General features: G+C 43.9%; 1 protein-coding gene and 1 long non-coding RNA gene across 3 annotated transcripts in view; one reads left to right on the top strand and one right to left on the bottom strand.

Annotated features, from left to right (window-relative positions):
* The window catches only part of PLCE1 (phospholipase C epsilon 1), a 372454-nt gene that overhangs the window by 263025 nt on the left and 86868 nt on the right, over positions 1-22561 (top strand). For both annotated transcript variants that reach the window (XM_070363815.1, XM_070363814.1), the window contains exons 5-7: positions 3230-3375; positions 10330-10588; positions 12605-12810. In XM_070363815.1, coding sequence (XP_070219916.1) covers positions 3230-3375; positions 10330-10588; positions 12605-12810 — 611 coding nt within the window. The remainder of the gene's footprint in view (positions 1-3229; positions 3376-10329; positions 10589-12604; positions 12811-22561) is intronic.
* LOC138985777 (uncharacterized) lies at positions 6973-9780 on the bottom strand. Its single transcript, XR_011462732.1, has 3 exons — positions 9622-9780; positions 8941-9069; positions 6973-8662 (listed from the first exon to the last, which is right to left on the bottom strand). It is a non-coding gene; the product is annotated as an uncharacterized lncRNA (long non-coding RNA).

Genomic DNA, 22561 nt, shown 5'->3' with positions numbered 1-22561 from the left:
TGATAGACAGATTGCCTGAAGAACTGTGGACAGAGGTTCGTGACATTGTACAGGAGGCAGTGATCAAGATCATCCCCAAGAAAAAGAAATGCAAAAAGGCAAAGTCGTTGTCTGAGGAGGCCTTACAAATAGCTGAGAAGAGAAGAGAAGTTATGAGGCAAAGGAGAAAAGGAAAGATATACCCATTTGAATGCAGAGTTCCCGAGAACAGCAAGGAGCGATAAGAAAGCCTACCTCAGTGATCAATGCAAAGAAATAGAGGAAAACAATAGAATGGGAAAGACTAGAGATCTCTTCAAGAAAATTAGAGATACCTAAGGGAACATTTCATGCAAAGATGGGCTCAATAAAGGACAGAAATTGTATGGACCTAACAGAAGCATAAGATATTAAGAAGAGGTGGCAAGAATACACAGAAGAACTATACAAAAAAGGTCTTCATGACCCAGATAACCACAATGGTGTGATCACTCACCTAGAGCCAGACCTCCTGGAGTGCAAAGTCAAGTGGGCCTTAGGAAGCATCACTACAAACAAAGCAAGTGGAGGTGATGGAATTCCAGTTGAACTATTTCAAATCCTAAAAGGTGATGCTGTGAAAGTGCTACACTCAATATGCCAGCAAATTTGGATAACTCAACAGTGGCCAAAGGACTAGAAAAGGTCAGTTTTCATTCCAATCCCAAAGAAAGGCAATGCCAAAGAATGTTCGAACTATTGCACAATTGCACTCATCTCACACACTAGCAAAATAATACCCCAAATTCTCCAAGCCAGGCTTCAACAGTCCGTAAACCATGAACTTCCAGATGTTCAAGCTGGATTTAGAAAAGGCAGAGGAACCAGAGACCAAATTGCCAACATCCGTTGGATCATCGAAAAAGCAGGAGAGTTCCAGAAAAACATCTACTTCTGCTTTATTGATTACACCAAAGCATTTGACCATTTGGATCACAATAAACTGTGGAAAATTCTTAAAGAGATGGGAATGCCAGACCACCTTGCCTGCCTCCTGAGAAATCTGTATGCAGGTCAAGAAGCAACAGTTAGAACCAGACATGGAACAACAGACTGGTTCCAAATCAGGAAAGGAGTACGTCAAGGCTGTATATTGTCACCCTGCTTATTTAACTTATATGCAGAGTACATCATATGAAATGCCGGGCTGGATGAAGCACAAGCTGGAATCAAGATTGCTGGGAGAAATATCAATAACCTCAGATATTCAGCTGATACCACCCTTATGGCAGAAAGTGAAGAAGAACTAAAGAGCCTTTTAATGAAAGTGAAAGAGGAGAGTGAAAAAATTGGTTTAAAGCTCAACATTCAGGAAACTAAGATCATGGCATCTGGTCCTATCACTTCATGGCAAATAGATGGGGAAAGAATGGAAACAGTGTCACACTTTATTTTGGGGGGCTCCAAAATCACTGCAGATGGTGACTGCAGCCATGAAAGTAAAAGACGCTTGTTCCTTGGAAGAAAAGCTATGACCAACCTAGACAGCATATTAAAAAGCAGAGACTACTTTGCCAACAAAGGTCAGTCTAGTCAAAGCTATGGTTTTTCCAGTAGTCATGTATGGATATGAGAGTTGGACTATAAAGAAAGCTGAGCACCAAAGAATTGATGCTTTTGAACTGTGTTGTTGAAGAAGACTCTTGAGAGTCTCTTGGACTGCAAGGAGATCAAACCAGTTAATCCTAAATGAAATCATTCCTGAATACTCATTGGAAGGATTATGCTGAAGCTGAAACTCCAATACTTTGGCCACCCGATATGAAGAACTGACTCATTGGAAAATATTCTGATGCTGGGAAAGATTGAAGGTGGGAGGAGAAGGGAGGACAGAGGATGAGATGGTTGGATGGCATCACCGACTAGATGGACATGAGTGTGAGTAAGCTCTGGGAGTTGATGATGGACAGGGAAGCCTGGCATGCTGCAGTCCATAGGGTCGAAAAGACTCGGACAGAGCTACTGAACTGAACTGAATTGATACTCCAGTCTGTGTAGTAGAAAGGCAAATCACATTAGACTAAATTTAAGCCTAGAGGAGAACAGTATCTACATTAGGTGTTTAGTGAATAGTTAATAGTGACACTTTGGGGACACATATTTCATTTTTCATGTGTGCGTGCTCAATTGTGTTCAACCCTTTGCTACCCCATAAACTGTAGCCTGCCAGGCTCCTCTCTCAGTGTGATTTTTCAGGCAAGAATACTGGAGTGGGTTGCCATTTCCTCAAGGGATCTTCCCGTAACCTGCATCTCTTGTATCTCCTGCTTGGCTAAGATGGATTCTTTACCTCTGAGCCACCAGGGGCACACACCTCAGTTCAGTTTCAGGCTTTGCCACCTATTGGTTGGGAACTTTGAGCAAGTCTCTTAGGCTCTCTGTCCTTCAGTTTCCTCATCTATAAAATGAGCATAATTATGGTTCCTGACTCTTAGGATTGTTGTGAGAGATACATGAGTTAACATATATGAAGTGCTTAGAACAGTAACATAAGTGCTATGTTGGTTCTATTATTTAGTCATTTGAGGAGCATAATAAATAATGCATTTGTGTAAGATAGTTCAAAAAGTTTTTTGTGTTTTTTCGTTTAATATTATGCATTGTACTCTTTGACAAATGGACTTTTGTTCATGTGCTAAGTGCTTTCTTGCTCCATCAGTCAAATACATTTAAATCCTCATTACCTTTAGGCCTTGTTTTACTATGGTCTCATGGAATGCCTGGAAAATCCCATGGATGGAGGAGCCTGGTGGGCTGCAGTCCATAGGGTCGCTAAGAGTCGGGCACGACTGAGCGACTTCCCTTTCACTTTTCACTTTCATGCATTGGAGAAGGAAATGGCAACCCACTCCAGTGTTCTTGCCTGGAGAATCCCAGGGACAGAGGAGCCTAGTGGGCTGCTGTCTATGGGGTCGCACAGAGTCAGACATGACTGAAGCGATGCAGCAGCAGCAGCAGCAGCATGGAATTTTATAGATGAAAAGGGATTATATGAATTACCTTTCAGCTGCATTTTAAAGGTGAAGCGAACAGGGAGGTTAATCCCATTGCAAAGCATTGATGGAGCTGGAGCTTCAATTCAGTCTCTTGGCAGGTCCTTCATTTCCTAATACTAAACTGGCTTAAAAACAACAACATTTTTCTCATGAGAAAGTAATGCGTCAAGCTTCCCTGGCCTGGTTTCAGTGGACGCCCCTCTCTGCATCTACAGGTGAGCTCCTGGGTGACGTGGCTGATCCTCGCGGCGGGCTCCATGGAAGAGAAGCGGGAAGTCTTCTCGTACTTGGTTCATGTGGCCAAATGCTGCTGGAACATGGGCAACTACAATGCTGTCATGGAGTTCTTGGCCGGCCTCAGGTATGGGCAGTGGAATATGGTTATCTGGGGTTTCCTTTTAACAGCTGAATGGCACTGAATTAATTGTCCAGGTAACCATATTTGGAGAAGGCAATGGCACCCCACTCTGGTACTCTTGCCTGGAAAATCCCATGGACGGAGGAGCCTGGTAGGCTGTAGTCCATGGGGTCGCGAAGAGTCGGACACAACTGAGCGACTTCATGTTCACTTTTCACTTTCATGCATTGGAGAAGGAAATGGCAACCCACTCCAGTGTTCTTGCCTGGAGAATCCCAGGGACGGGGGAGCCTGGTGAGCTGCTGTCTATGGGGTCGCACAGAGTTGGACACGACTGAAGCGACTTAGTAACAGCAGGCAATTGGTACTGACTATATGGGGGAAATATATTAACCTGTGTTAGTGCCACAATTCCTGTTCCTCAGAGGTGCTGCAGAATTAAGCAGGCATGATCTTACTCCGCTGTGTCTGCCCTGACCCCATGCTCTTGGGCAGGCTGAGTGTCTGATTGCTTAACTCTGTCAACACCATCACTGACCCCCCTTTCCCCTTCCTGCCATGTGTGCCCCACTGTTACCTGTCTCTTCCCAGATCTGCCTTACAAATTACCCAGCACTGTAAGCTGCCAACCACTGACTGCCCTCACCAATGACAGTGGCTTATGTTGATAATGATATCACTGAATAATGTTAGCTGTCATTTTTATTGAACACTTACTACATGTCAAGCACTGGACTAAGCGTGTTCCATGCATTAAAACTTTCGATTGTCAGAACAATTTTTTGAGGTACATACTATTATTATTTCCACACCGGATGAAAGAAGAAACGTCTAAGATAAGAAGAAATTAAGTCACTCACCCAAGGTCACCTGGTGTGGCCAGGATGTGAATGGAGGCCACCTTGATTTCAGAGCCTGTGCTCTTAACTTCTGGAAAATCCCATGGATGGAGGAGCCTGGTGGGCTGCCGTCTATGGGGTCACACAGAGTCGGACATGACTGAAGCGACTTAGCAGCAGCAGCAGCAGCCCTTAACTTCTATGATATCTTCCTCTTACACCTTCTCCATCAAGCTAATAATAAGATCAGCATTCTATCATTAAAGCCTCCAGCTGTATTCCCTTTAAGCATCAGTTACCCTGCATGAAATAGCTGCTCCTCACTCTTGTGGTGGCAGTGTGGTATGAGGAAGAAGAGGATAAATGGTGGAGTTAGAATAACAGGGAATCAAATCCTGGCTCCCCTGTGGAACAGCTGTGTGATCTAGTTACTTGACCTCATTAAGCTTCAGTTTCTTCATCTGCAAATGGGGGCAATAATAAAAAGCACCTATCCCTTTGCATAGGATTTAATGAGACAGTGTAAAGTGTTGAGTATGTGCGTCTGGCATGTAGTAAGGCTCAAAAAGAGAACTTGTCATTGCTGTTGTTGTTGTCTAAGATTCATCTTCCCAATGAAGATCTATAAATAGATCTCGCTTCATAACATTTCAAGGTTTTTCTTTGCTTCTCCAGGCCTGACATAGGGGTTCAGGATTGGGGGTGGAGAGGAAAATTTTTAGTTGGAAATTTTTTCGTCCTTTTGAACTTTCTCAACTAAGAATAAACTCACATGATCATGTCCTTGGCATTTAAAATGGTCGTACAAATGCACTAAGCATGGCTCAAAAGAAGGAAAAATAGAAAAGCACTGGGTGAAGAAAAGGCTATATGCAGGTGATTTGGTTCTCTTTGTGATAAATTTTCTACAATCTGCGCTACTTTTCTTTTTTAATATTATTTATTTGGCTGCACAAGATCTTAGTTGTAGCATGCAGGATCGTTCATTGTGGTGTGCTGGCTTCTCTCTAGTTGCAACATGCAGGCTTAGTTACCCCACAGCATGTGGGATCTTAGTTGCCCAAGCAGGGATCAAACCCACGTCCCCTGCATTGGAAGGCAGATTCTTAACTGCTGGACCACCAGGGAAGTCCCTGCATTATTTTTCTTTAAAAAAATAGAGATCATATACTGATAAAATAGTCCTGTTTTAATGATGCTTGGGCTTCCCTGGTGGCTCAGCAGTAAAGAGTCCACCAGCAATGCAGGAGATACAAGAGATCCCTGGGTGTGGAAGATCCCCCGAAAGAGGAGATGACAACCCTCTCGAGTATTCTTGCTGGGAAAATCCCACGGATGGAAGAACCTGGTGGGCTACAGACCCTCTTGTGGGCTAGGGCTGCAAAGAGTCGGACTGACTGAGCAACTAAGCACGAACATACAATGGTGCTTATCCTTCCGTGGTTGACTGGCAAACTGGTGCTGACTGTTGTCTGGGGACCTCGAGTCCTCTCTTCTGGGTGTCACCATCCTCACAGCATGGCAGCTGGCTCCCTCCAAAGTGAACAATCCAAAAGAACAAGGCAGGGACTTCACTGGTGGTCCAGGGGTTAAGAACCTGCCTGCCAAGGCAGCGGACATGGGTTTGATCCTTGGTCTGGGAACTAAGATCCTACCTGCCAGTGGGCAGCTGAGCCCATGCACCACACCTGTTGAACCCTTGCACTCTGGAGCCCGTGCACCGCAACTACTGAACCCCTGAGCCCAATTACTGAAACCCATTGCCTAGAGCCTGTGCTCTGCAACAAGGCAAACCACTGCAGCGAGAAGCCTGCACACCACACCTGGGGAGTAGCCCCACAACTAGAGGAAGCCTGCACACAGCAATAAAGACCCAGTGCTGCCAAAAATGAATAAATAAATAGAAATAAATAAATAGAAAGAGCAAGACAGAAGCTTCGGTGCTTTTTACGTCCTGGCCTCAGGAGTCACACACTGTCCACTTCTGCCGTATTATACTGATCATGTAGGACCAGCACTGGCTCACTGTGGGTGGGGACCACACCGCAGCAGGAAGTGTGGATCTTTGGAGGCCATCTTGGAGGTTGGCTGCCACGTACCATATATTAGCGAGTCTCTTGATGCAAAAAATAGCCTCATAATGACCAATGGAGGCCTTGGGGAAATGTGACTTTTAGACCCAACTTAGTTTAAATTCAAAATCCAAGAAGTCCATGTGAAAGTGAAAGTTGCTCAGTCATGTCTGACTCTTTGCAACCCCATGGGCTGTAGTCCATGGAATTCTCCAGGCCAAAATACTGGAGTGGGTAGCCTTTCCCTTCTCCAGATCTTCCCAATGCAGGGATTGAACCCAGGTCTCCTGCATTGCAGGTGAATTCTTTACCAGCTGAGACACAGAGGAAGTCTATAGAGCCAGGTAATTCTTTCTTAGATGAGAAATAATGTCAAAGCAGCTAAACCTTACCACTGATTCCTGGCCACCCCAAACCCATTGCCACCTAGTTTCACACTCCTATATTTGGCTTAAGGCTGAATTAGTCTTTACAAATAGATGGGTAAAACTACCAGGTTTAATAGTTCGTCAGCCAGAACAGTAGATACAGGAGGTAAGTTACTAGATGTCCTCATGATGGAATGATTGTGGAAGAAGAGCTCACATGTGCACTTTCAAGTTTGAAAGTATTTAGATTACAAGTAATTGAACTGCATCAAGATAACTGAATTTTTTTAATTTTTAAAACAATTAGAGGAGAAGGGGGCACAACCTTATTGTGAAGTGACTGCTTTCCTGTCACCTTTGTACATTTGGCTTCCTCAAACTAAATTCTCAGCTGCTTATAGGAAACGAGTAGAAGTACAAAGATTTACAGGCAGCAATATTTACTCAGTTTTAATGTCAATATAAAATAACCCAAATGTCAAGGACACCTCGATTTTAAAATAATAAAATAAAATAACCCAATGAACAATAATAGAAAAATGAAGGCAATAACATGATGCATCCACATACTGGAGTATTATTTAATCACCAAAAACAATGTTTATAATAATTTTAATGTCATAGGACATACAATGTATACATACAATATATAAAACTACCTGGGAACAAAGCTGTCCATACTTAATAACTTCAGCAATATTTATACAACAAAATGTATAAAATATTTAGACCAGACAGACACAAATAGGATAAGTACTGGAAGGAAATATTCCTACTGTTGTCTGTGGTTGGAAGAGCCGTGAGTGGATTTTCTATATTTTTGGTATTTTTGAGATCATCTACAATGGGCATACCTTTTTAATCATGAAAAGAAGTAAAGTTTCTTTTTTAAAAGCATCAGTTCTCAGTCTAACAAAACACCACTGCTCTTTACTAAGGTTTGTCTCTTGCCCCACCCACATATCATGACTCCTGAAAAAAAAGGATGATCAGATAATGAGAACCAAGTCTCATTCATGTGTTCACTTCATTTATTTAAACCTCCATTCCATGCCCCCAGATGGATTCTCACCACCTTATAAGGAACTGGTTGTAGGACAAGTCGAACCCAGTGGGGTGAAATCAGGAGACAATTTATTTTTCTGACCTCACTGTCTTTCAAACCTGCCAACTGGCTGTTTTCCCCCGAACTCTGGACTGTACCGTGGGCCCCCCGTGTCTTTCCCGGTCACTTGTGTAGTTAGTAAGCCGTCTCCTTCGCCTATGCCCTTGAGCGCTAGTGACCCCCAGAATCGTATGGCAGTGCCACACGATGGTTGTGGCAGGTTGCCCTCAGTGTGACACCATTTGTATAAAGTCTAAAATGCACAAACAATTGTACAAACTGCTTAGCAGTATCTGCCCAGGTTGAGAAAGTATGAGGAAGTGTCAGGGAAGGAGCGCAATAAAGTTGCAGACGTGGTCCCTGGCGGTGAGGAAGGGAGGGGAGTGTGTCCACGGAGGAGTTCTGGGGCCTCAGCCATATTATCAATGCTTTATTTTTTTAAACTGAGAGGTTGATGCGTGAGTGTGTGTCGTGTTGTACTTTTTGATGTCTTTTGGATGTCTTAGGTATTACCTAATGATTTTTTAATCCAGTCTGATATAAATCAGAGCTTCAAGTTTTCATTTAAAACTTCAAAAAAGAAGTAAAGGGACTTCCCTGATGGTCCAGTGGTTAGCACTCCACACTTCCACTGCTTGGGACATGGGTTCAATCCCTGGTCAGGAAACTGAGATCCTGTATGCCACACTCCTGCTGCTGCAAAGTCACTTCAGTCGTGTCTGACTCTTTGTGACCCCATGGACTGTATCCCGCCAGGCTCCTCTGTCCATGAGATTCTCCAGGCAAGAACACTGGAGTGGGTTGTCATGCCCTCCTCCAGGGGATCTTCCCAACCCAGGGATCAAACCTGTGTCTCTGATGTCTCCTGCACTGGCAGGCAGGTTGGTTCTTTACCACTAGTGCCACCTGGGAAGGAAGAAAAAACAAAGAAAAGCTTCACCCTTTCCCCAGTTTCACAGCCCTACCAGTCTCAGAAAGCTGCAGTAGGGTGGGAAGATATAATTTATCTTTCTGTCCCTCTGTCTCTAGCTCAGGGTTCCTGCAGAAAACATGGGCAGGATAGGAGAGAAGAAGGGAGGAGGGGTAAAGGGAGCCAGTCTAACTTGACTGGGGCCACTGTGATCTGGCTTTGGTGACCTCACAGAGAGCCATGTGGGGTGTTTTCAGGGTCACTTCCTACTTACCTGCCCTGCTGCTGCTAAGTTGCCTCAGTCGTGTCCAACTCTGTGCGACCCCATAGATGGCAGCCCAGCAGGCTCCCCCATTCCTGGGATTCTCCAGGCAAGAACACTGGAGTGGGTTGCCATTTCCCTCTCCAGTGCATAAAAGTGAAAAGTGAAAGTGAAGTCGCTCAGTCGTGTCTGACTCTTAGCGACACCACGGACTGCAGCCTACTAGGCTCCTCCGTCCTAACTCCCCCCAATTTCTGTCCGAAAGCAACCCCCTGTACCATCACCTGGAGAGGGGTGGTACACCCCCAGCCTGGCCCACTACTCAGTCCTCCCCCACAGCATCTAGTTCTGAAAGGCCTACCCTTACAGACTCTTTCCACTAGGGCCCCCTTATTTGGAGGGAAGCCTTTCAAGATAACTCAAGCCCTGCTGCCTCTCAGGGTCCATTCCAGACTCAAAGAAAGCCCCAGCACTTTGCCCACCCAGGCTCTAGAGATGCAAAGCTCACTCACCGGATCCTTCCCCCTCACTAGCCATCCCGCGGCCCCAGCCAGCCTCTCGTCCTTACACTTTCCCAGGAAGTCACACACCAGGCAGTCCACATGATCAACAAGCTGCCAGGACACGGGCCAGCCTCTCCATGAAGTTCCCTGAAGCCCCTGAACTTGGGGAGATCTCCTCCTTCTCACTTACCATGTCCTGACAGCCCTCTGCAAAGAAGTCCCCGCTTGGCTGCTCAGACCCAGCTCTCTGTTGATGCACGGTGGGAAACCTCTGCAGGGAGAACACTCTGAGTCTCCTGGTGACAACACGCTGCCTCACTTCAGAAGGTGGGGTTCAATGTCAGCTGTTGTTCTTAGCAGCAATTTAAACATAGGAAGACTCTCATTTAACATCCTGTTCTGCAAATAATACTTTAAGATAAGATCTCTCAAGACAGGCCAGTGACTTAATGTCAGTTGAAGAAATTCAATAGGAGAGGCCAAAACAGGCTTTGTGGGCGTCACTGCAGGACTGGCCTCATCCGGTTATGTTTAAAAGATCAAGAGGAGTGGATGGAACACATTTTCTGTGACTGATCCTCCATGAATATTTGTAAAAACCATATTACCCATCAGGTTTCCCTTTTGGGAAACCAGAATAAGTTCAGTGCCCACCTTCTGAATTTAACTCCCCCACAATGTGTGTTTTTGTATATATCTCTGTTTAATTCCGTGTTTCAATTTATTAAAGTAATATTCACATCATTTGGGGAAGTAGGTGGCAATGTGAATCCCGAATAAATATTAAAACAGAAAGAAAACATAAGCAGAAATGAATTTCATACAGAATTTAAGCTGTTTACTGTAAACGATATTATTTCCCCTTTGGCCTAAAAACAATGTCCCTGACTTGCCATAGGTCAAGAAAAGTTTTAAAAATGTGGCAGTTTATGGACCAGTCTGATCTGGAGACCATGAGGAGCCTGAAGGACGCCATGGCCCAGCACGAGTCTTCCTGCGAGTACAGGAAGGTGGTGACCCGAGCGCTGCACATCCCCGGCTGCAAGGTGGTTCCCTTCTGCGGGGTGTTTCTGAAGGAGCTCTGTGAGGTGCTGGACGGAGCCTCTGGCCTCATGAAGCTTTGCCCGAGGTACAATTCGCAGGAAGAAACTCTGGAGGTGAGACCTTTTAAAACTCTCATGATCTGAAGAGTCATTGTTGCCTCCTGGCTTGTCACACACTGAAGCCAGAAGAGAGACATCTCTGAGGCCAGGGTTATCCATTGTCACAGTTGCGTTGACTAACAGATCCTTGGGGGCTGCCCTGGTGGCTCAGACGGTAAAGAATCTGCCGGCAATGCAGGAGACCTGGGTTCGATTCCTAGATTGGGAAGATCCCCTGGAGAAGGGAATGGCAACCCACTCCAGTATTGTTGTCTGGAGAATTCCATGGACAGAGGAGCCTGGCAGGCTACAGCCCATGGGGTCACAAAGAGTCGGACATGACTGAGCAGCTGACAGTTTCACTTTCACTAGATTGTGAACATTCCAAAGAAAAGAAGGCCAACTACCACTGTTGGGCTTTATATTAAGTTAGCTTTAATGGGGCAACGTACAAATGGTGTTGTTTTTCTTGGTGTTTTTTCTTAAGGTTGATGGGATTTTCCTCTCTTGTTAGGTGCAAATGGGTGAAGGGGATATAAGAAGTCAGATGAGGGTAGTAACTTTTTGGGGTCAGTGGAAGAAAGACTGAGGGGAAGTCAGTGCTGCCTTCTTTTCCTCCATTCTGGGAATCTGGTGTATCCTCCAAGGATGTGCTCTGGGCTCCTGATCATGCTGTCCTCAGCCCATTGCTGCTCATTCCCAACCCCCAGCATGGGAAGGACCACATGAGCTTGGACTCAGAGTGTTGGGCAGTGCAGAGAAGAGGCACTGAGAAACAGAATATACAGACACCTCTCTATATGGTATTTAGAAATGAAAGAAGGGATTGAAAGGTGGGAGACTTTATGGAGAAATTTGAGGAGTCCCATGCCCGGAAGTCCCATACCTAAATCTAAAGTCATTCTCACCATGGTGCCGGCACCCACTGTTGACCTTACACATACACACTCTCCCCCTCTCTCCTTCTCTCTCTCTCTCTCTCACCCTCATTCACACCCCTTCTTGGTGACAGTGGGAAGACTCTCCTAAAACTGCAGCCTCTTCCAGGTCCCCTGGGAGCAAAAGAATTACTTGGTATCAGGGGGACTTAGAGCCCCTGACAGGTGCTGGCAGCATTACTGGCTTCTATCTCCCTGGCTTGTGAGAGGGCCATAAAGTGCAAGGAGGGACTTCCCCAGTGGTTCAGCGGTAAAGAATCTGCCTGCAGTGCAGGAGACGCAAGTTCAATCCCTGGGTTGGGAAGATCCCCTGGCGGAGGAAGTAACTACCCACTCCAATGTTATTGCCTGAAAAAATCCCATGAACAGAGGAGCCTGGCAGGCTACAGCCCATGGGTCAAAAAGAGTCAGACACGACTTAGCGACTAAATAGCCAAAAAAAAGTGAAAGAAATGAAGGGGAAAGCTTAAAGCAAGCCTCCCAAACTGTCCCCGCACTGGCTGCCTCACATCTCAGAAGTAGGGAACTCCATATCTCATGGCCTAGCCATCCCTCTGACCTCTGATGGGAGATACTTCCCTGGTTACAAATACAGACAATAAGAGCTTATAAATCACCAGGAAGCCTCTGTGTTACTGTTAAGATGTATGGGAAATAAAGCAAAATGTCCCCCCTCCTTGATCATTTCCTTGGGCCCCAGTAATTTTATCTGGTTCCATAGAATAATAGATTTCTGTCATGGTTTTTCTCAATTCTCACTACAGGAATAAAATAACTCTGTCCTTCCTCTGTAAAGTGGCTAATCTTCTCCCTAGGGAACCTTGAAATAATATTGCTTTTTGTGTTATAAACTGGAAGTGAAGTGTTGATTCCTAGAGGGACTGAAGTTGTCTTAGTGGAAACAAGAGTAAGTTTTGGTATTTCATGTGGTGAAAGGAAAAAATGTTTTTCCTGGAGGTTGGTTTTCCCCCAATAAAATAGGCACAAATGCCATTATTTATGACTGTTATGATTTTATTTCTCTAGCCAAGTAGGTTATTTAGATGTAGTATGTGAAGCTGCAATAACAAATCCTCAATATATTTCTCTGTAGTTTGTAGCCGATTATAGTGGACAAGATAATTTCTTACAACGAGTGGGACAGAATGGCTTAAAGAATTCAGAGAAGGAGTCCACTGTCAACAGCATCTTTCAGATCATCAGGAGCTGCAGTCGAAGTCTGGAGACAGAGGAGGAGGACAGCTCCAGTGAAGGGAGCAGCTCAAGGAAAAATTCCCTGAAGGATAAAGCCCGATGGCAGTAAGTTTTACATGGGATGTTTTACATGGGATTTAAAAATTGGGATTCTCATTTCTTCTTTTTCCTACCCCAGTTTGGTTTCAGGTTATAAATAGCATCCATGTACATGTTAGTTGCCCAGTCCTGTGCAACTCTTTGCAGCCCCATAGACTGTAGCCCAGCTTTCCCGGTGGCTCAGATGCTAAAGCATCTGCCTGCAATGCGGCAGACCCAGATTCGATCCCTGGGTCAGGAAGATCCCCTGGAGAAGGAAATGGCAACCCACTCCAGTACTCTTGCCTGGAAAATGCCATGGACGGAGGAGCCTGGTAGGCTACAGTCCATGGGGTCGCAGAGAATCGGACATGACTGACCGACTTCACTTTCATTTTCAGACTGTAGCCCACCAGGCTCCACTGTCCATGGAATTTCCCAGGCAAGAATACTGGAGTGGGTTGCCATTCCCTTCTCCAATAGTATCCAGAGTATACATTATAAATCAACTATACTTTTATGTGTTTGTGTGTGTGTGTTAGTTGCTCACTTGTGTCCGACTCTTCGCAACCCCATGGACTATAGCCTGCCAGGCTCCTCTGTCCATGGCATTTTCCAAGCAGGAATACTGGAGTGGGCTGCATTTCCTCCTGCAGGGCATCTTCCCAACCCAGGGATTGAACTCCTGTATTTCTTGCCCTGGCAGGCCAACTTTACCACTGTGTCACCTGCGAAGCCACAGTACTTCAATTAAAAAACTAATTTTTAAAAAAGGGTTTATTAGTTACTGGATAAGGCATGGGGCAAATATTAACATTTTTAAATCAAATATACTGATTTAGTGGCAGAGAAGGCAATGGCACCCCACTCCAGTACTCTTGCCTGGAAAATCCCATGGACGGAGGAGCCTGGTAGGCTGCAGTCCATGGGGTCGCTAAGAGTCGGACACGACTGAGCTACTTCACTTTCACTTTTCCCTTTCATACATTGGAGAAGGAAATGGCAATCCACTCCAGTGTTCTTGCCTGGAGAATCCCAGGGACGGGGGAGCCTGGTGGGCTGCCATCTATGGGGTCGCACAGAGTCAGATGCGACTTAGCAGCAGCAGCAGCAGCAGTAGGATTGGAGTCAGTCATACCCAGAAATCAGCACTGTTGCAGCTCCCCTCAACTTTGATGATTCTAAGGCAGCTCATCAATGATTGACAAGCATTGCAGTGCTTCCCGGATCTCACTTTCAGGTGGCATCTGCAGCGTTGTGATTGCTCGGCTGTTTCGATTGCTGTTTATTGACAAGCATTGCAGTCCACCCATGATATGCTTGCTTAGCCCAAGACCAGATGAGAAGTTCAGAAATCAATGGTCTTAGGGTAGGCATTGCATCTCTTGAAGGCCATTTACTCATGGTCATGCCCAACTCAAAGCAGAGTCTGGTCCACCTGGAAGAATCCTTGAGCATGACCCAAAAGCAGAACATTTGCTGGCTTTGACATCTTGGCCACAAAAGGTTCTATTTGTGTGGTATACTCATGAGTCATACCTGGCAGTTGTCTCCCAGTCCTTGTAAGACATCACTGTTTGTTTTGCAAAGTCTTTCCTGGATGCCTGTGTGTATGAGCCTACAGTGGGAAGACAGTGCTTCTGGAAAGTAATTCCTTTGGAACTGTAGTGCTGGATCCTCAGAATCAGTTGTGAACAGAGAAATGAACACCTTGTGCCTGAATCCCAAGTGTTGTTATTAAAGAGATGAACCTATATTCCCAGTTTTTCCAAAGTCTTTGAGCTTTTTTCCAAACCTCATCTCCTAGCTCATTCCCCCATAGGGGATCCAGGTTAGGGATGAACCAATACTGCCCTTACCACGATGTCACATCCCTAAAGCTCAAATTTCACAAGTAGCTTCTACCGATTGTTCTTTTTAAGTTGGTCTCAAGCCAAAATTATTTGAAAGTTTCTCACTAATTTTTGTGATGTTGGTGCCACCATATATAAATAGAGAGAGGACCATCTACAAATAAGCACAGAGGCCTCTCATAGCCCTTAACTCCTTAATCTACGTCTACTTCTGTGTACCTGTCTCTATACATAGGTATCTATGTATATATCTACATCCTCTCACAAAATATTTTGTAGATGCTTATAAGAATAAATGTAAATAATCAAAGAAGGGATTATTAAAGGATTATTATGAAGGGAAAAGGAAAGTAGGATAGGAAAAAATAAAGCGTACAGAAATGTATACTATACAGTCTTTACAGTGACTAAATTTTGTTCTGAGATAGTGACCATAAAAAGGAGGGAATCAGGAGTCACAGTCTTTGTAAGAAAAATCAAACAGATGTTTGGGAGAAGCATACCTGTTCCTCATACTGAGATCTGGCTGAAATTCCTTCCTTAAGTGCTCCAAAAAAGGATACATCATCTCTTAATAGATAAAATTTCATATGATTTTTTTTATAACTCCCTTCACTTGGCGCTGTGTGTGTGTGTGGGTGTATATGTTACTTATAGGTGTTCTAAGAATACTTTTAGGAGTGCTTGTGACTCAGCTGGTAAAGAATCCGCCTGCAGTGCAGCAGACCTGGGTTCAGTCCCTGGGTTGGGAAGATCCCCTGGAGAAGGGAACAGCTACCCACTCCAGAATTCTGACCTGGAGAATTCCATGGACTGTATAGTCCATGGGGTTGCAAAGAGTCGTGGACATGACTTTCACTTCACTTCACTTCACTTTTGGTTGAGACTCAGAGACCAGGCCTCTGGGTTTTTCTTTACCATCTTTTTCCTTTTGACTGGATTTCCTTCAAGTAATAAATTTCATACCACATATCATCACCTCTTTTGAAATCATTGTTTCCAATTCTCTGCTTGTTCCTTTGTCCCCTCACTAATCATTTTATCATCTACATTCTAAGATCACTGCTTTTCTACTTCCCATTTTCTAGACTCCACTTGTAAGCACTCTTAGAAGGGGAAAAGAAGCACAAAATTGCAAATATTTCTTTTACAAAACCTGAGAAGTCAGGTTGAAATCCTCACGTTGAAATTTATGTACCTCAGTACTGGTAAATTTTCTTACCCCACATAATGGCTATTTTGAAAAGAACTACTGATGAGGCTGGGGTGTTTAATAGATGAGGGTGGGGTGTTTAATAGAATTCACTGAAACCAGATCAGCAAGCACTGTTCCTGGGACCATCTGCCAGGACTTGGGAATCCATTTCTGATCCAGAGTCCTGCATTAAAATATCCAGTACAGGGCTGTGTGTGAAAAAGGGATTTCCAGATCTCAAAACCCAAGGGAACTGTGCTTTGTTGTTGATTTGGCTGAAATAAAGACTCTGTAAACAGTAACCTCCAGCCCCTTTCCTATGGCAGCCACCAACCCTGTGAAAATTCCATCAGAGAAAGAAGGGATGATCTCGTGGTCATTTGGTTCACCCAACCTGTAGGGTGCTCTAATAATTCTTCTCAAACATCTCAGCTACTCCTGCCACTCAAAACATTGACAGAAACCCTAGAAAGATGGTCATAAGAGATTCAATACCTCAGCAGGAAAGGAACAGGGTTGAAATAATCTCCAAATGTCAGTGAGATCTTAAGGACATCAACTTATCATCTCCGTGTACAGTTGAGAAAGTGGTGCCTGGAGAGGTGAAGTCGCTTCCTTAAGTGGTGCCTAGCAGACCTGGGTTGTGAGCCTGACCACGTGATCAACTGCAGGGCAGGATCTTTCCTCCTGCAGTGTTGAAGGCACTTCTTGTCACTGTGGAACCCTCGACTTCTTTTTGTTTCTAGTTGCTATAGGTTAGGGACATCTAAACATGGCATCTGGTTCCATCACTTCATGGAAATAGGTGGGGAAACAATGGAAACAGTGTCAGACTTTATTTTTGGGGCTCCAAAATCACTGCAGATGGTGACTGCAGCCATGAAATTAAAAGACGCTTACTCCTTGGAAGGAAAGTTATGTCCAACCTAGATAGCATATTCAAAAGCAGAGACATTACTTTGCCAACAAAGGTCCATCTAGTCAAGGCTATGGTTTTTCCAGTGGTCATGTATGGATGTGAGAGTTGGACTATGAAGAAGGCTGAGTGCCGAAGAATTGATGCTTTTGAACTGTGGTATTGGAGAAGACTCTTGAGAGTCCCTTGGACTGCAAGGAGATCCAACCAGTCCATCCTAAAGGAGATCAGCCCTGGGTGTTCTTTGGAAGGAATGATGCTAAAGCTGAAACTCGAGTACTTTGGCCACCTCATGTGAAGAGTTGACTCATTGGAAAAGACTCTGATGCTGGGAGGGATTGGGGGCAGGAGGAGAAGGGGACAACAGAGGATGAGATGGCTGGATGGCATCACCAACTCAATGGGCGTGAGTCTGAGTGAACTCCAGGAGTTGGTGATGGACAGGGAGGCCTGGCGTGCTGCAATTCATGGGGTCGCAAATAGTTGGACACGACTGAGCGACTGAACTGAACTGAACTGAAGTTCTAAAAGTGGTCCAGTTACATTTCATATGACCTATAAAGCTCATTAATAATGACTTTTCAAATTTACCAGTATGAAGAATAAATAAGTTTTGCTTGTGTGAGTGTAAGTCATGAAGGCATAAGAGTAGTGTATGGCACCATTGTAGGAAAATGGAAATTAAGACTATTTAGGTGTATAGAGAAGAGTGTTGGGTGATATAGGAGCCACAAGTTCTTATTATCAATATTGTCCACCCTCTCTAAAATACTGCTTAAAAAGGATTATTCCATTTGGAGAAGTTGGATATAAGCAGATAACAAGTTCAGGCAGAACCTTAGAAGGGAGGCTGTTTGGGATGATTCGGAACTCAAAGCTTGCAGTCACATGGTCTGGGACTGAATGTTGCCCCCATCACTTACTATTTGTGTCACCTGGGTAGGTGACTTAATCTTGCTGTTGGGCTGTGCTTAGTCGTTCAGTCGTGTCTGATTCTTTGCGACCCCATGGACTGTAGCCCACCAGGGTCCTCTGTCCATGGGATTCTCCAGGCAAGAATACTGGAGTGGGTTGCCATGCCCTCCTCCAGGGGATTTTCGCAACCCGGGGATCAAACCCAGGACTTCTGCATTGCAGGCAGATTCTTAACCTTCTGAGCTACCAGGGAAGCCTACTAAGCCTCAATTTTGTAATCTGTAAAATGGGAATGATTATAATGCTTTATTTATAAGATTGTTGTACAGATTATGTGAGAGGATACATGTAGAATAAGGAATTTTGCATTATAAAGGCATATAAATGGTGGCTACTGTAATTAATGCCTACCATCACAAATAGCAGAGACCTTAAGGTATGGGCACCAGTGGCAACAGTCACCATTTGAGAAGCAGCTTTCAGTCACCCTGCCCTTCTTTATGGGAGAATACAGAGTATTCGCTGCTCTCCCATCCCAGCAACGTCAGTCTCTTCCCTGAAAGATGATCCCACAAGGATAGAAATAAGAAAGCTAAGCGTGAGTTCCTTTGCTGTTCACCTGAAACTATCACAACATTGTTAATCAGCTATACTCCGATACAAAATAAAAAGTTTTTTAAAAAGCTAAGCATGAGGAAGTAGAGTATCTGAGAAAAGATTATAGATACCAGGACTTGCCACACATACACACGCGCCCTTATGTGCGCACATGAAATAATAAAATGATAGGAAACCAGTCACTTATTCTCCATGAAGGATGGCACAGCGTTATAAACACCAACCTCACAACATCCTTTAGGGACAGCTGACTACCTCCGCCCAGCCAAGACCTTAACAGGATCTCCTCCCACCCCATGGCTGGCTCCGTTAGGGGTTTCTGGGACTGGGGATACCCAGGACCCCTTCTCTTTCTCTCTTTTCCTGTCTGCTTGGCCAGTACACAAGACCCAGTCCTGCTTCTATCACCGTAACCAAGAAAGGCATTTTCCCACTATCTGCTCAACATTCAAGGGCTTCCCAGGTGGCTCATTGGTAAGAATCCGCCTGCCAATACAGGAGCCCGGGGTTTGATCCCTGGGTTGGAAGATCCCCTGGAGGAAGAAATGGCAACTCACTCTAGTATTCTTGCCAGATTAATGCCATAGACAGAGGAGCCTGGCGGGCTATAGTCCGTGGGTTCAGAAAGAGACAGAATGGAGCGACTGAGCATGCATGCACAACATTCAGTTTAAGCTTGTTTATCACTCGAATCCCAGCATGAAACTTGGACACCATCTTTACAAAGAAGCAGTGTTTGTTTGGGTGGCTGTGTTTTAGGATATTGACTTTGCACATACAAACTGGGCCATGATAATATTACTAATATTTGACATGCTATTATTTATCAAGAGCCTACTTTTAAATGAACACTGTTTTAAATACTTTACATATAAATTAGTTAATGCTCACAGCAATTCTATTTTGTTCAAGATCTCACATTTAGCAGGGCCAGAATTTAACCTCAGGCAGGCTGGCTTTAAAGTCCTTGCATTATGCAGCTATAATTTAGAAGCTGTCTATGGCTGAGGAAAGTGCTAAATTAATTAAAAGCAAGAATTTGCCAGAAGCAAAGTTAAAACTCTCAATTTTATTACAGAGTACAGCTATAGCAAGTCCTTTGGAAAAGGTGCACCTTTCCAAAAGTCTTACAAAATTAAATTTAGGCTTATCACTTGATGAATCATGTTTATGTAATCCTTTTAACTTTGCAGGAGTAACAAAATGTTATGAAGAAAATTAGTGCCAAGTCGCTTCAGTCATGTCGGACTCTTTGCAACCCTGTGGATTATAGCCCACCAGATTCCTTTGTCCATGGGCTTTCCCAGACAAGAATACTGGAGTGGGTTGCCATGCCCTCCTCCAGGGAATCTTCCTGAGTCTCTTATGTCTCCTCCATTGGCAGATGAGTTCTTTACCGCTAGTGCCACCTGGGAAGCCTGATAAGTAGCCCGCTTTTCCCCTAATATAAGATCTTCAGGGATTTCCCTGGTGGTCCAGTGGCTAAGACTACACGCTCCCAGTTCAGGGGGCCCAGGTTCGATCCCTGGTCAGAGAACTAGAGTCCACATGCTGCATCTTAGAGTCCGAATGCCACATCTGAAAGAGCCCTCATGCCACAGTGAAGATCAAAGGTCCCATGTCCCCAGCTAAGACCCAGTGCAGCCAAGTAAATAAATATTTTAAAAGTAAATATTTTTAAATGAGTTATATTTTAAAACATATTTTCATCATGGAACATGAGAAAGGTGTTTACCTGTCAGTTTATAGTTTCTAACTGAAGGATGCTTCAGAACCTCTTCAGGGGTTGAATATAAACTTTCCTTCTCTTTTCACTTCTTGGTCCTCTCCTTAAGGCATACCACCTAAATTTGACTAGGTAGTTTTTTTTTGCCAGTGCCACATCTTTGATGCCACTTGGTTCCTGAGTAACTATTTAAGTCCCACCTAATTTCTTCTTATAAACCCACAGAAACTTGTCTCCTGAGAGAATCAGGCACAGAAGTGCATAAAATTCACTATATAATGTAAGAGACAAAGCTACTGGCTTCCTTCTTAAAGTGATCTTGTTTTATTACAACTGCCAATTTTATCTTGGGCATTAGTTCCTAGAAGACTGCCTTTTAGAGGAATTATTAACACCTAGCATTAGTTCTTTTGTGTCTAAAATAGAACTGATACTAATAAAGATAGTGTCCATTCTCTCCCAGCTTACATCATAGCTGAGCAGTTGAAACAGGCTCCAGAAAAGCCTCATAATTTTTCTTTTCAAGACACGACTTTTCATAATGCCCATAGTTTTTCACTGGAAAATACTTGCTTTAGCTCAGAACTCAAATTAAATGGAATATGGAAAACACCATTTCTCTTGCTAAATTAAAATCAGAAGTCCTATGTCCAAATTAACATATGTTACATTTCATGGGTATTGATACTCTCCAATTGAATCCTTCTTGCTCTTACGGGGTTGGGGGGAGAGGGGGTGGACCATCAACAAGCAGTGTGACAGGGAGAATGTGGAAATGGTCCCAGAGAAAGGAAATAAAAAGATTAAAGAACTTGGATGCGGCCCTGAGGAAAGCCCCCTCTAGAGGAACAGCTGGACTGATTTAGCCTGGAGAAAAGGGAGTGGGAAGAAGAGGCAGGATAAGACCTTGATCTTTTTTACGTTTAATTATAGTCATGTGCTTTACTGAGCCAGAGTCTGTGCTGAGTCACTTACCAGTGTTATCTTATTTGAGCTTCACCGTTACTCTCTGATAGTGGGTGTTGTCTTTTTGCCATTAGCAGATGAGTAAAGTGAGGCTCAGAGAGGTTGAGCGATTTGACTAGATCACACAGTGAAGAAGTAGTAGAGTCTAACATTAAACCCAAAGTGACTAGAGGCTGTGCCCCTAACCACCTTGCTACATATATGTATCCAAAGGACAGAAGAATTATGTAAGAGAACCTGAGTATTGGCTTCCCATTGTTACTGAGAGAAATTTCAGAGGGATTGTGATAATTTAAACACAAAAGATTTTCTTCCTTTCTCATTCTTCACTTTTTATGGTGAGATGTAACATTAAGAAAAGTGCATTAAAAAGAATGGATTTGCACCTAGAACTCAGATCTTGATTTCTTTTTTTTAAAAATTTTATTTTATTTTTAAACTTTACAATATTGTATTAGTTTTGCCAAACATCAAAATGAATCTGCCACAGGTATACCCGTGCTCCCCATCCTGAACCCTCCTCCCTCCTCCCTCCCCATACCCTCCCTCTAGGTCGTCCCAGTGCACCAGCCCCAAGCATCCAGTATCGTGCATCGAACCTGGACTGGCAACTCGTTTCATACATGCTATTATACATGTACCAATGCCATTCTCCCAAATCTCCCCACCCTCTCCCTCTCCCACAGAGTCCATAAGACTGATCTATACATCAGTGTCTCTTTTGCTGTCTTGTACACAGGGTTATTGTTACCATCTTTCTAAATTCCATATATATGCGTTAGTATACTGTATTGGTGTTTTTCTTTCTGGCTTACTTCACTCTGTATAATAGGTTCCAGTTTCATCCACCTCATTAGAACTGATTCAAATGTATTCTTTTTAATGGCTGAGTAATACTCCATTGTGTATATGTACCACTGCTTTCTTATCCATTCATCTGCTGATGGACATCTAGGTTGCTTCCATGTCCTGGCTATTATAAACAGTGCTGCGATGAACATTGGGGTACACGTGTCTCTTTCCCTTCTGGTTTCCTCAGTGTGTATGCCCAGCAGTGGGATTGCTGGATCATAAGGCAGTTCCATTTCCAGTTTTTTAAGGAATCTCCACACTGTTCTCCATAGTGGCTATACTAGTTTGCATTCCCACCAACAGTGTAAGAGGGTTCCCTTTTCTCCACACCCTCTCCAGCATTTATTGCTTGTAGACTTTTGGATCACAGCCATTCTGACTGGTGTGAAATGGTACCTCATAGTGGTTTTGATTTGCATTTCTCTAATAATGAGTGATGTTGAGCATCTTTTCATGTGTTTGTTAGCCATCTGTATGTCTTCTTTGGAGAAATGTCTATTTAGTTCTTTGGCCCATCTTTTGATTGGGTCATTTATTTTTCTGGAGTTGAGCTGTAGGAGTTGCTTGTATATTTTTGAGATTAGTTGTTTGTCAGTTGCTTCATTTGCTATTATTTTCTCCCATTCTGAAGGCTGCCTTTTCACATTGCTAATAGTTTCCTTTGATGTGCAGAAGCTTTTAAGTTTAATTAGGTCCCATTTGTTTATTTTTGCTTTTATTTCCAATATTCTGGGAGG

Source organism: Bos mutus, chromosome 26 (assembly GCF_027580195.1).
Source record: "Bos mutus isolate GX-2022 chromosome 26, NWIPB_WYAK_1.1, whole genome shotgun sequence".
Taxonomy (NCBI): Eukaryota; Metazoa; Chordata; class Mammalia; order Artiodactyla; family Bovidae; genus Bos; species Bos mutus.
This window is presented reverse-complemented; position numbering and strand designations above follow the sequence as displayed.